Source organism: Muntiacus reevesi, chromosome 22, assembly GCF_963930625.1.
Source record: "Muntiacus reevesi chromosome 22, mMunRee1.1, whole genome shotgun sequence".
Classification (NCBI taxonomy): Eukaryota; Metazoa; Chordata; class Mammalia; order Artiodactyla; family Cervidae; genus Muntiacus; species Muntiacus reevesi.
In genome coordinates this window covers 43,854,546-43,868,807 of record NC_089270.1, presented here as the reverse complement: position 1 = coordinate 43,868,807, position 14,262 = coordinate 43,854,546, and the positions used below count along the sequence as shown (strand labels likewise).

At 43.1% G+C, this 14,262-nt stretch overlaps 1 protein-coding gene across 3 annotated transcripts in view; it reads right to left on the bottom strand.

The window, feature by feature from the left end:
• Positions 1–720: 720 nt before the first annotated feature.
• Positions 721–14,262, bottom strand: part of KDR (kinase insert domain receptor) — a 47,567-nt gene continuing 34,025 nt past the window's right edge. Inside the window, exons 27-31 of one of the 3 annotated variants that reach the window (XM_065914033.1) lie at positions 13,251–13,402; positions 7,981–8,080; positions 7,395–7,480; positions 5,106–5,371; positions 721–4,911 (exon numbers count right to left, since the gene is read on the bottom strand). In XM_065914033.1, the coding sequence (XP_065770105.1) occupies positions 5,149–5,371; positions 7,395–7,480; positions 7,981–8,080; positions 13,251–13,402 (561 nt within the window). In that variant the 3' untranslated portion in view covers positions 721–4,911; positions 5,106–5,148. Of the gene's footprint in view, positions 5,372–7,394; positions 7,481–7,980; positions 8,081–13,250; positions 13,403–14,262 lie in introns of all 3 variants that reach the window. The other 2 variants (XM_065914032.1, XM_065914034.1) reach the window with 2 other exon arrangements.

Below are 14,262 nucleotides of genomic sequence, written 5' to 3'. Positions count from 1 at the left end.
GGCTGAGTCTTTGGTCCTGATTTCTCTGGAAGGCCTGCTTTGCCACTACAGGCTGCCACTTTTCTTGTTAGCTTAGGCAAAGAATGTGGAATGCTGTTGCCCACTCTGCATCCAGCCTGAATTCTCAACATTGGGTCCAGGCTTTCAGAAGTCCATTTCTGCTCTTTCTGTGACAATGAACGGAATGTTTTTAATCCCCTTTGTCATGATAAGTCATTTTGGCTTAAGGAGATTCCCTATGCAAAGCACCAGGCTCCCTTGAAATCTCTCTCCCTGACAATGGCTCAGAGGGTTCTTGATGAGTCATTTCTTACCCCACATCCTGTGAAAGGTACAGGGGATCAGAGTCAGTCGGTGCTACTATCCTTCCCACTGAAGAACTCAATCCCCTTTCCAGGATTTATTCCCCCCCAAACATTACTCCTTGAAGAAAGGAAAGGACAAAGAGCAAAGAATGGGACAGAACTGGAGCAGAGGTCAGCTTCTCATTCCCTGCCTTTTTCTTTTTGGAGTGCATCTAAAAGTCGAGACCTTCAAACAATTCAAGTATGGGGGTATGCTGTCACCAGTTACTAGCAAGTATGCTGTCATAGGTTCTAAAGTATTTAGTATATACAAAACGTGAGACTAACATAAAAAAAATCAAACCATATGGTTTCATTCTTTTATTTTTAAACCAAAAACTATGAGTGAAACTACTGAATGTAATGCTGTTCTACAGGTGTCAAGGAATTACAGAAAGGTCATATGCTGTGTTGTAAAAAAAAAAATCTAAGATACAATTTGATGTCTTCTCATTAACATTCACTCGTCACATATCTGTCACAGTTTACTGTAACCCTCGTCTTATCAATAGTCTTCCTTAGAATAAGTCTTTCCTAATTCAGAGCTCTTTCTTGTCTCTGAGTCAGACCTCAGCTGAATCTGTTATATTCTACCACTTTAGCTCCAGAACTTCAGGCTAACTTGACTGCTATTTTTCTCTCCAAGTTGCTACTTCAGATTTCTCTTCTTCTTTCCATTCTGATCAAAACCAGAGTAAATGTCTTTAGTTTACCTTTTTAATCTCTATTACGTAGGAGCATTCTGTAACTTTCCCCCCAAAACATCAGGCTTTAAATTACTTTCACAAAGACTGCCCAGATTTTCACTTATGTCTAAACCCTTTTGTGGGAGAGACTCATGTAGAAAACACAATTTTATAAAAAACAGATTGGAAGCCCCTTTAATCTATGCTCGCTCCTTACCTGAAAGCCTGGGCATGATATGCCTACTGCCCCTACGGGACAAGGGCACACAAATGTGAAAAGTTGTATATTAAGAGCTACTCTCTGATTATATGCCAATTAAAAAAAAATAGAGAAATTTGTTTTTAAAAAGGAGCTACTCCCTGAAAGGCATTAGCTTTCTGGGTTTGCTACATTTTACAATCAGGGTGATAAATATCTGAGTGGGACTTCTAAGACATACTAGGAGAGACAAGAAAACTGGACTAACTACAAAGTGGTGGGTTATAGATTTTTACTTTTCTTCTTTCATTGAAACAAAGGAATATGCATTGATAAGAAAAGCTACTCTATGGGTAATGAACTTAAACCTCCCACCACTCTCCTCTCTCCTGTGGTGTGTTTGGGGAGAAAGGCTGCTGGTGGTGGGGGAGGTGGGAAGGTTGAGAGGAGAGGAAGTTTAGCGGGAAGAGAGAAGCAGAAGGCAAAAGGACAGGGGGTTTGAGAGGAGGGAGCAGAACAAAGCAAGTCAAGGGGGAAAACGAGAGCGGCCAGGAGCCAAGAGGAGACAGTGTGGCCTCACCTAAAACACACCAAGTGTCTCCAGTGAAAATTTAGAAAATGAGGCCATGCAGGAAGCACTCTTAAAAGCTACAAGGTTCTTTTCAATACAGGGGCAAATGAGTAGAGAAAAGGAGCTAAGATCAAGGGGCATGGGAGACAGAAGAAAGAAGGGGAGGGCTAACCCCTCCCCTCTGAATTATTCTGTCTGAGGTGCTGAAAGCATTTTTTTATAAAGTGCGAAGTTTCAACTGAATCCAAACCCCAATTGCTAACATTGGAAACAATGCCAGGGGCCGCTTATGAGAAACAAAATCTTTTTCTTAAAATGAAGAAAATTCTGTTTTTTTGTGAGGTCTTCTCCATCTTGAATAGCCTAGACTCTCCTTCCATTCATTTACCGGACAACATTGTAACAATGGGAAAGACAAGACCAGATCTGACCTACAGTTTAGCATCTCTCAGAAGACCCTGCCTCACTAACTCCAGCCAATGGTTCAATCTCTGAGTGCAGTGCCCAGGAGCCACACAAACCTGGAACTGCCCTCCTTTCCATCATAAAGTTGTACAGAACATCTGAGTGAAATGATAGGGTATGAAAAATGGTACAGTCTGTATTTCCCCAACCACAGGGGAAAAGAGGTATATTTAATAAACGACGCTGCTACAACTGCTTGAAGAACACAAAGCTAGATCCCTACCTTGGTCCATCTTTGTTGCTGTTCAGTAGCTAAGTCAGGTCCAACTCTTTGCGACCCCAAGGATGGCAGCATGCCAGGCTCCCCTGTCCTTCAAGTCTCCTGGGGCTTGCTCAAATTCATGTCCATGGAGTCAATGATGCTACCTAACCATCCCATCCTCAATCCCAAATCCCCAAAGGATTTCAATGTAATAAAAGAAAAAAGACAATTTAGAATTTTGCATTATTTTAGCATTGGGAAGACCTTCCTCAATATGATTTTAAAAACTTAGAAGACATTTAAAAATATACATAGGCATATCTTTTGACTATATAATCATTTTTAAATCTTTTATGAAAAAAACCCCACAAAGAATAGGACTACCCTTCAGTGTCAATAATCTTTAGATAATTCTACTCACTGAATTCAAGCAAAAGTAATCACTCAAAATGGCAATGTTGGAGCAGAGGTTCTGACGCTCTAAGGATGGGGTGTGTGAGTCGCTCAGTCGTGTCTGACTCTGCAACCCCACGGACTGTAGCCCACCAGTCTCCTCTGTTCGTAGAGTTTCCAGGCAAGAATACTGGAGAGGGCTGCCCTTCCCTCCTCCAGGGGATCTTCCCGACCCAGGGATCAAACCCGTGTCTCCTGCACTGCAGGCAGATTTTTACTGTCTGCGCCACCAGAGAAGCCCCGAAAGGACAGAGTAAAGCGTATTGAAAACTATAAATATGCTCCATACTTCCCGGCACTGCTGGATCTGGTCACCTGTCTCAGATATCTTGATCCCTGATTTTCACGGTTGGCTGTTCTGAGAGGCACGGGGGTTACTAGAGAGCCAGAAATTCTGTTAGAGTACTTATCACATATCTCTCAGTCCATGTTTTAAGAATCTCAAAAGTGCTCAGAATTTAACAAGAGTATGTGTGTGTGTGAATTATTTGTGCTATGAAGAAGAGGGGGAGAAGCAATTATACCTCAAGCCAGAAATATTCACCCTCAAGACAGCTGTGAGAGTATTATACCATTGTATTTTTTTAAACTAAGAATACATTTGTTTATAAAGTATATAAGCATTTTATGAAAACATTCTTTATAAGAAGAGTAAGAGAACAAGCAAAAATAAAAAGCAGCCACAGGAAATGCTGTCCGAATGTCCCGCCTCCATTTCAGAAGTGAGAGAAATGATGGGTATAGTGATGCAACCCTGCAAAGGATTCCTTCAAGTTTTTCACTTTTTTTTTTAATAAAATGGCATCAATTGCTAAAAGCATTATGACCTTTGTTATGCTACATAATACTGATACGAAATGTGAATAGTACAAAGTTCATTATATATAAGGTTTTAATATATTACATTTGTTTCTACATAAACAGACTATAAATATATGTGCCATAGCATGTTTTATAGTCATTGCTCCCAGCCTCTCATACTATGGTACCAAACAGAAAATACATCTTTTTTTAAAAAGAAAAGAACAAGGGCAGAACCAGTAGAAAGAGCTTTACATGTTAAAAGTCTAAATAATACAATAGGTATTGTTATAACTTGGGCTACAAGGTAATTTTGAAATCTGGCTAAGAATTACTCAGAGTGAACAAACCAAATCATATTTTACTAGGGCGTACAGGTCAAATGACAAGAATGCTGACTGGCTGGGAGCGGGGCGGTGGGGAAGGGACAGTCAGGAAAATACTGAAGGGAAGGGGGAACACACGGACAGGGGAGAAGGAATGAGAGTAAAATCCTTCCTGAAGCTTTGACACCACAGCTCCACATCAAATCTACTGCATTTAGGCTCAGACAGAGGTGTGGGTGTCCATCCAGAAGAAACCAGAAGCTGGTTCACACAGTCAGAAATCCTTAACATGACAGGGAGCCTCCATCTGAGTGTCCTTTTCTGTGGCATCCTGAGTAAAGGATCAGTCTCGAGACAAGAAGCCAGAGCTGCATCATTTCCTTCCTGGGGCTTGGCCAGGAGACACGTAAGAGAACGGAAGGAACTCTCATTAGGAGTCGGAAACAGCACAAGGAACTCTCATTTAGCCCAAATGGGAAGAGCACGCAACCTTCTAAAACCAGTCACCTTGTCTGAAGCCTTTACATTTCCCCACAAACCCTATGTCCACCTCCTCCACCAGAGCCAACACAACACATGCGCAGGTTCCAGGGCGCTCCCAAAGCAAGTCAGCATCTTCCTTTCCATCAGTCCAAACCCCACAGGTAAGACGTGGCTTCAACAAGCAAAGCTTCCTAGATGGATTTAGCTCTAAAGGTCTTTCCCGTCTTTAACACCCAAAGCACTTCCATTGCCCAGTTTCTCTCCTACTTTTAGGAGATGTCCGCTCCCCAGGCACCGCTGCTTCTCTGAGGGTGAAGTCATTTCTTGAACTTCTTTTGCTGCAACCCCTGGGGCAACCCAGGGTAGGGCACATCCACCGTGCTTTTTAAATGAATGAAAAAAAGAATAAAGTCAACACGGGAAGAAGACACAAACACATTCTTGGGTCACAAGCATCTCAGGAAATGCCTAGGGGACTGGCTCCCTGCAGTCTGAGGTCCTTTTTTTGAAATGAAAATCAAACGTGGCTACTTCCTGGTGGTGGAGAGAACAACACTTGAAAATCAGAGCAGCACCTCTCGTGTGATTTCCAGGACTGGGGGACGCGGGTGTCTCCTTTTAAACCAGAGGAGAGCTCAGTGTGGTCCCAGAGTCAGGCTGGAGAATCGGAGCTGCACTGCTGACCTGCGGCCCAATCTCCATCAGCTTTAAAAGTTCAGCCTCCTCGCTGGAGTACACAGTGGTGTCTGTGTCGTCAGAATGGTACCCCGACTGGTAGCCGCTCGTCTGGTTTGAGCCTTCGGATGCCACAGACTCCTTGCTTTTGCTGGGCATCAGTCCACTGCGGAAGAGATGGCATCCAAATAAGTTGGCAGAGAGAAGGCAGTTCTTGTGCATCCTATCCTAACCCCATCCCCTACCCGCTGTGGGCTGTCAGTTTCCTGGAGACACGGCCCATCCCTCCCACTTGTTAATCAACATAGTAGGCTTACTCAGACAATGTCTATTTTCAGGTACCAAGATGAAATCTGAGTTTCAGATAAATCCTCTTATTGGGGTCCAAGTCTTTCAAGCCTGAGATGAGATGAAAGGCCGTTCTCTTGGATTATGCAAAGGCTCCAACCAGTGGAACCTTTTTATGGCCTTGCAGACTGACAAGTTTGTGTACAAGAAAAGGAGCCAAAGGGACTCTTTCATGATGTGGGAGGAAACTGGGATGTTCTGAAAGTCCAGTGGTACTTGTCATACACTGCCAAGTAGGGGATCACAAGGCCCGTGCATGGTGTTAATAAAATTCTTGAGCAACTTTAAACTTTAGTAAGCTGAAGCGTGTGTGTACAATCAAGCTAGACATGTCAAAAACTGCTTTTTACTCATCAAAACCACATTCTTTGGAAGCATGGAGGACGGGATCACTCGGCAGCAACGAGAGAATGTTTTCAATGGTGTGGAATTGTGACCGACGGTAATCATGTCAAAGCTTAGAGAAAAGCTTAAAAAGGCCTTTTGTAGCTGGGTGTAGGCTGTGTGGAGCTTAAGTCATTCTGAAGTACAGTGATTTTTCCCCCTCACTAGGTGTTTTACCAATCTATGCATGTTACAAACCAAAAGAAAAAAAGAATTTTATTAACTTTATGTTCATATATGGTTTAAAAGTTATTTCAAATAACTAGAAATGTATCTTTTCTTTCAATCCAACCTCAACAAAATGGACTTAGTGTCTCAGACAATGGAATGGTACATAGTCATTGCTAAACAAATAAAATACTTTGAATCAGTGAATAAAACATATAATTGACTCTCACAATTTCTCATCATGGGCCTAAGGCAAATGAGAAAGCTGCACAATGGCACATTTTAATTTTTGTTTTTCTTAACATGAGCATCACTCAATAATGCAAGGGGGCTCCCATTTTACCCAACAGTTAGATTGTAAGTAGATCAAAATCTTCTCAATTAATACCTAGAGTGAAACTGTCAGCAAATAAATAACCATTCTGCATCCTACTATTCTTATAAATATAGAGATTCTTATTTATTTCTTAAGTTAAAAGTAGGTGCTGGTGGTGTAGTCGTTAAGTCATGTCCAACTCTTGCAACCCCAAAGACTATAGCCTGCCAGCCTCTTCTGTCCGTGAGATTTTCTAGGCAAGAATACTGGAGTGGGTTACCATTTCCTTCTCCAGGGTATCTTCCAGACCCAGGGATCGAACCCAGGTCTCCTGCACTGTAAGCAGATTCTTTACTGATTGAATTACCAGGGAAGCTAAAGGACGCCAACTGTAAAAGCTAGTACGTCTATTCAAAGCAACTACAAACTCCTATAGAACCATGTGGAAGACATCATATTCAAAATCAAATTCACTGTTTTCCCCACAATTAAATACTCAATAATTCAGCCAACAGTATTTAAATATCCTAAGCAAGTAGACAGTGGTTTACTTATATATCATACTTCTTAAGGACTGGTGCACCCATTTCTGTTCAGGTTTGAAAATTCTTCACTATAGAGTCCACAAAGATTTTAACTATCTCAAGAGTTTTATTAAAGATCAAGCCAATGACCTCTTTGTCACTTAGCCAATATCACACAAACCACTGACCACAGCAAATATGCTCATAAATTCCTTAGTATACATAAAATCTGGTTAAAAAAAAAACACAACCAAATCCTCTTATTTCATATTCTTTTTAGACTTGCCAGGTAATGTGTTTGTTTCTGTTCTTTATTACTTAGGTTGATGCAAATTTGCCTAACAGATAAAGATCCAAAAAAAGGAAAACTCTGCCCTTATGCTCAAAGTCCTAAGTTCCTTCCAAAAATTCCCCTTGAAATTTGTCTTTTCTATTTGGCTGAACCTTACCTAAAAGGTGGGGCTAACTTGGTTCTGTCTTCCAGGGTTTTCAGCTCTTCAGATGCAAGAACCATCCCACTGTCCGTCTGGCTGTCCTTTTTAAGAGACAATGAGATGGCACAGTTGATTGAGTGTATATACTGACCAATCACTTAATCAAACTGATTTCCTAACCCATCTCTGAGACAGCATTTCCATGTTCTTCAGGGAGAGGTAAAGGTATTATAGCCAGAAACTGTACTGGCTCTGAGAGGACGCAATTGCTTCCACAAGAGACCCAGGCCTGGAAGAAGAGAGGAATTTAGAAAGAAGCTAAGGAGACCCATTTCTATCCCTCTTTCCCCAGTAATATCATTTACACTTCAGTGGAACTGGGCATGAAGCTCAGTTGTCTTGAACCTTAACCAGGGGCTTCACTTATGGAAAAAACAAGGCGGCCCAATAAGTTCCATTGCTATAATGACCCCAAGACACATACCCACAAGGGCAGCTTCATAATGAGGCTCCAAGACTCTAATGCTTAGGCTAATATTTGTCTAGCTTATGTTTCATCTTTGGTATTATTTCTAAGACTATTTTTAAAAGATGTACTTACATCTGGGATGATTTTTACTTCTGGTTCTTCCAACGGGATATCTTCAAATGTTTTTACACTGACGGGCCGGCTCTTTCGCTTACTGTTCTGTAGATACTGACTGCAAAAGAACAAATATTTATATTTTAGTGGTGGTATAGTTGACTGCAGATTCCACAAGTGATACCTAAGTTCATTATCTCTGAACCACAAGTTTAATAGCGACCTTCAAAACATCCTCTGGAAAAAGAAAAACAAAACAAAAATCTTTCTCTGCTAGCACACACCAAAGGCTTAATTTCCTGTGAAAGTCCATTTAAAAGTATAATATAATGGAGGGGCCTAGATGAGCCCCCTTTCCTTTGAATCTTACTTCTGAGGTCCAGGGCTGGACTGAAGACAATAATAGCAGACTCAGTGGTCAGCTGCCTACTACTTGACTTCCTGATTGCCTGCGATTCCTCCACTAAGTTCTTAGCATATCGCTGAGTGTTTCACATCTTTCTGGCCATCTCCTAGGCAAGTTATCTAGACAACGTCCACAGAGCAACCATTCCATTAAAGATGGGCAGAGGAAACACTCCCAGATTTCACTGGGTTCAGTAAAAGATGCTGAACCCAACAGACTCTGGAAACCACCTTCTCCTGCTATATGTAATACAGGCTTAATAGGTAGAGGTGGGCTGAATCTCATGATCTCTTATTTTTGGTCCACAGAGTTGGGGCTGTAGTTTGAGAATCATGAGATATTCCGTCTATTTCCAAGTTTACCATGGACTGCACAGACTTGGGAAAGCCACGAATATATTTCTATGTTCCTGTTTCCCCATCTTTAAGATGTACAGGCCAAAGCTTTCCTTCCCTCACTCGCAAAGATATCTGGAGGATGAATGAGGTGGTCAGTGGTGGGTGGTAAAGATCTTAGAAAGAGTGATGATCCACCAACCAAAGCTTGTTTTTCTCCTTTGAATTCCAAAGACTACCAGTTTCTTTCAAGAGTCCAGAGGACAGCACCTGTCAGACAGCACATCACATGTCCCTTAGGGATGCTTCTTCCCCTACCATGTGACTTTGGGTGAGTCTGAGTGATTTTGTGAAAATCAACCCAAGTGGAGAGACGCAGTCTTTTTCATAGGAAGGGACAGCAAACTCAGTCTTCACTTGAACCCCACTGTACTTCCCACCCTAGCAGCCTTCTAGATATATTGCATATTCCTTGTGTTTTCTGTGACCAAGTGGAGAGAGGACTCAATTGGGCAAAGGAGGATAATGGAAACCAAGTCTTCCCCGCCCCGTCCAAGGAGGCTGGTTCTTCCTCTACAAAGAGAGAATGAGGTTCACCAGTGACAGCCTCACTCAGGGAACCCCACGGGAAAGAGGACACAATGTATTAAAAATAAGGAGACTGAAAAGCCTACTTCTAAATCCAGTCCTGAAAAGTGGTAGTTCTACCAAATTACTGGTACCATAGTCAATCATTCATTCATTCACTCATTCAGGAATCCTCTATTGAGACGCCCATGTGCCAGGCGCTGTGTCAAATGATCCTCAACCACTGTCTCATGGCATCTCCATGGTACCTCTCTAGGTGGGTATCATTAGCCCAACTTCAGATGTGGAACTAAGACATAGAAAGATTAAGGAACTTGTCCAAAATCACATAACTAGACTACCTGGATTATCATCCTGAGGGCAATGAGCAGCCACTGAAGAATTTTAAGCATTAGATTGACAAAGTCAGATACACCCTTTAGAAAGATGACTCTGGGTTCAGGAAAGTAAGACCAGAAATCATGAGATCAATTAGGGATCTGTTCCACTTATCTAGGAGAAGGAAGGGCAGCTTGACCAAAAGGTGATGCCCACAGGTCTGGAGAAGTAGACAGATTCCAGAGGTATTTGGGTTGTAGCATCAAGTAGAGTTGGTGAGCTTGGGCAGTAATGCAGCTGCCTTAGAAAGGCCACTTTCTTGATTTCTCAGCCCAATAATTCCAAACATTGCTCAGCCAGCTCCAGTTGACAAGGCATTTTCATATACATTGTTGCATCTGTTCTTAACAAATCTACACAGCAGGTTTTTCTTACTTCTTATTTGGAAAAGAGGAAGTGATGGCTTAGGGAGGAAACAACTAGAACTGGAGCTCAAACTTAGGTTTCTAGAGCCCATGCAGGGTTGTTTTTGTTTGTTTTGACCTCACTCCACATTGATACCCTTGCAACAGCATTAGGAAGGAGAAGGGAGAAGAGGGCAGTGGATATGACTGTTCAGTTCTTCATTAAGCACTTGACATGCATGCAGTCCTGCTCACTTCCATGTGTGCATTGAGCGTGCAGTGATGTGGGGTGGAGGAGGGGGAATGTGGACTGTGAGACAGACAAAAGGTGAAGAAAGGACAGGTTCATTTCAAGCAGTCTAGTATCAGAGCCAATTTCAGGAACATTTAGCCAGCAGGCTGTCCCTGGCATCAATCTACTAGGAGCATTTATATCATCACTAGCAATTAACCAAAATGAGAGAAAAAAAAGTATGTGCCAGAACCTTTCTCTGGGAGAGAACTGAAAAGAAATCTTTGCTAAGCCGCTTGGAGTGGGAGGTGAAACTCCCCGGGGGAAACAGTGGAGCAACCGCAGATGGTCCCCAAACTACCCTGTAAGGAAGATGAGCCCAATTAAGATGTGTTTTCTTGCAGGAAGCATGCAAACTGGGGACCGGAGCTGATCCATAGGGAAATTAGAGAAAGCAGAGTCTAGACACTAGTGGTCCTTCCTCCTCACCCTTCCCCCACATACCTCTCAGCCTCTTCTCTAAATAAATGCTGAACCAATATTTTTTAAAATAGTTAATGGGGCAAAAAATCAGGAGGTCGACTCCCACAGGGATGTCTCTGTCCTGCTCTATTTATAACACAATGAAATTGAAAATTATAAGCAGGAAGCAAGTGAGAAAGACACCTTGGCTCTCCTCCTTGACTGGCAACATGAAGATAAGAGAGCAAGTCCCCTGAGAGGCACCCCATCCTCTCCTCTTGCTCCCCAGGGAAGCAGAACCACAAGCGAGCATCGAAATGAAGTGTGCTGCATGTAGACGCCTGGACTCTGACTCGCTTTTAACCTAAATGATTAGAATGTGACCGTGGTGTCTTATTTTTAGAAAAGGGAAAAAGGTGGAGGGGGTTGAGTGGGGATGCAGACAAGAGATTCCAATTTCCATTTTATTTTTCAAATTATGGCTGGATAAAAGAGAAACTGGACTGCAAAGACCAATTCAAAAGGCACAGACAGCAAATAGCAGCCAGGCCTGAGCTGGGAGTGTGGTGTCACATTTGTCCACGCTTCTGGGGATAAATGTTAGCAGCCCTGCTTTAGATCCAGCATCGCATTTGGCACTTCCATCACACATACATGACTTCATCAACCCTCGGCACCATATGCAAAGTGCCCGAGTGAGCCAAGAGGCTGCTGGCTGGGTCCTCACCCCACCTGGTCACAGAAAACCCAAGGAACACAGCTCATGATCAAATGGCTTTCTGATCAAGCAGAAGGCAACAGTGTTGCAGGAATAATTACCACACCAGAAGGCCAGTTAAACTTGAACTAGGACTTTTTAAACACGGGAGTGGAACTATGGATTTTCAGATCTTCATTTCATTCCTCCTTCTATTTGAGGCCCCCTCCTTGGTATGGGAGAAAACAGCCCTGAGTTAGATGTCAGAGGAATGGGATTCATCCCCACAATGTGTTTTAAGCAGCTCACATAATAGCTATTACTTTTTGGGTATTCTCCAGGTACCAGGCACTTAGGAACTCATTATGCCATGTAATTCTCAAAGTCATCATTTTTGTACACCACCAGTGTCCCAGCCTGGGTCACACTGAAAATTTGCCCCACATCAGAGCTGCAAAGAGCAGACTTGGGAATCCAACCCAGTTATGAAAGTCAAAGTGTTAGTCACTCAGTCATGTCCGACTCTTTGCGACCCCCTGGACTGTAGCCCTCCAGACTCTTCTGTCCATGGGATTCTCCAGGCAAGAATACTGGAGTGGGTTGCCATGCCCTCCTCCAGGGAATCTTCCCAACCCAGGCCTCCTGCATTGTAGGCAGATTCTTTATCATCTGAGCCACCAGGGAAGCCCAATCCTGTCTGACTCTAAAATCTGGATCTTTAACCACAATATTGTAATCTTCCAGGTAATTGCTCTGAGTCTCATATTCAACATTTACATCAAAAGATAATAGTATCTACTTTGTCTAACTCTGGCAAAACCTGGTAAGAAAAAGTTCTTTCAAAAATGCCAGAAGCTCTTGACACAGATGGAATGGACAGGTTACTAGCTGGCTCCCACCCACTCTGAGCTTTCCTCTCTCCCACGGCAGCACCCCTGCTGCCCGCACCCCCGTGGAAGTCTACAAGGCCCACTGACCAGGGTGATTCCCCACCTGCCGTCTAGCGCCCTGGCCACAGGCTAGAGCTCCATTCCCCCCCATCCTGAGCTTTGAGGCCCCCCCTGCAGCCTGCACACGCTCAAGCGGGCAGGCTGGGCCTTCGTGGTCAGGGGTGCAGTTATAGCAGGAAAACACCCAAAGGGGTGGGAACGAGAACAAAGTGAAGTGAAGTAGTCCCAGGCTTATGAAAAGGCAATTTTAATATCATATTGTAGAAACCATATCAACTCTTTCCTCATGCACAGGTGCTGGGAGAGAATAAAAAGAAAGCTGCCTTTGGAACCCTTCTACAAATCAGGAAAATACTGCAGCGCATGTGTTTTAAATAAGCCCAGAAGTCCCATTATGCAAATAAAATGCTGAAAATCAGACTTGGGAGGGGCTTCTGAAGATGTGCTGTCCAGTCTAATTCAGGACGCATCCCCAACGGCAACTGTATCCCAGCCAGAGAGGCAAAAGTGTGCTTTCATAAACGCATAGAACTCTTCCTTCCTGAAGCTTTCCTAAGCTGTTTAATTCACATTAATAAAAGAGTACATGGGGATAATTTAAATACAGATGGCTTTGTAAAATCGGTCTCTTTTTCTGGAGATTAACGAACTATGGCATTCCAGCTATTTGCAGCTGCAGGGCTTAGGATTCTGAAAGGAAGAGCTTCGGCCGCAATGTGGACCACAGATGGGAAGAGGTTCACCTACCCAGACGCCCTTCAAGGGGGACCTCTCAGAGCCAAGGGTGAACACGCAAGTGAGATGCAGCAACTTCATACAACCTCCTTCCTCCACCCGCCTCCCCAGGATGACCTTGAAGCCCCTTCCCCAAAGGGGATGTTGACCTTAGACCATACCTGATTCCTGCTGTGTTGTCATAATGGAATTTGGGGTCACATACTTCCTCTTCCTCCATACAGGAAACAGGTGAGGTAGGCAGAGAGAGTCCCGAATCCTCTTCCATGCTCAAAGTCTCTGATATGGGAAGAACAATGTAGTCTTTGCCATCCTGAAACAACAAACACACAGGGCTATTGTTATGGCTTCAGTCCTTCAAGAGCCTTTACAAGAAAAACAAAGCCCACGGGGGCTTCTTGTTTATGGGGCTTTCATATCTGAAGGCAGAACTTTAAGACAACTTTAAAAATGGCTTGTCAAAAACACAAGGGCACTTGAAAGGGATGTGTATATGAGAGTATACTTAAGGAACTAACAAAACACGAGATGGGCAAGGGGGCAACAGAGAAGTCCAGCTACAATGAAGACGAAGCAGGCTGTGGTTACAGATGCAGCAACGGAACAGGCAGAGCTCCACAGGGCTGAGAAATCACTTCTTCACAAAGTCCCATCTGCACCAGCAAGGTCCTTTAAAGGGCATGTCATCCAATTTTAGCCTCTACACTTCAAGGCAACGGAAAAACTGGTGACAGTCTAAAGAAAAGCAATATACGTGCAGGAAAATGGGTCTTCTGAGAAAAGGTTACACAGCTTAACATTATTTCATCGAGAGAAAGAAATAAAGGGCAATTTGATACTTCTCAATGTTTGGGAGGTTTATTGATAAAGACAGATTTGACCCATTGTCCCCCAGCTGTTCAGAAGAAAAGTAGGAGGAAATTGGCTTCCATTCATTGCGGTAAGAGGTGTTGACTGGAGAGTAAATAACTTTCTAAGGGTAAATACTACAATAAAATCCTCCAATGGAAGTTATGGGGGCCTGGGATTTCATGGAGGGGAAAAAAAACAAAACATTTATTTTGCAGGATTCAGATGTGTTTTTGCCTGAAGAATGTATTTAAAATTCCTTGAAATTCTGTCCACTGTGGATATTCACCCACTGTTGATATTCACTTAATCAAAGAGGTTTTG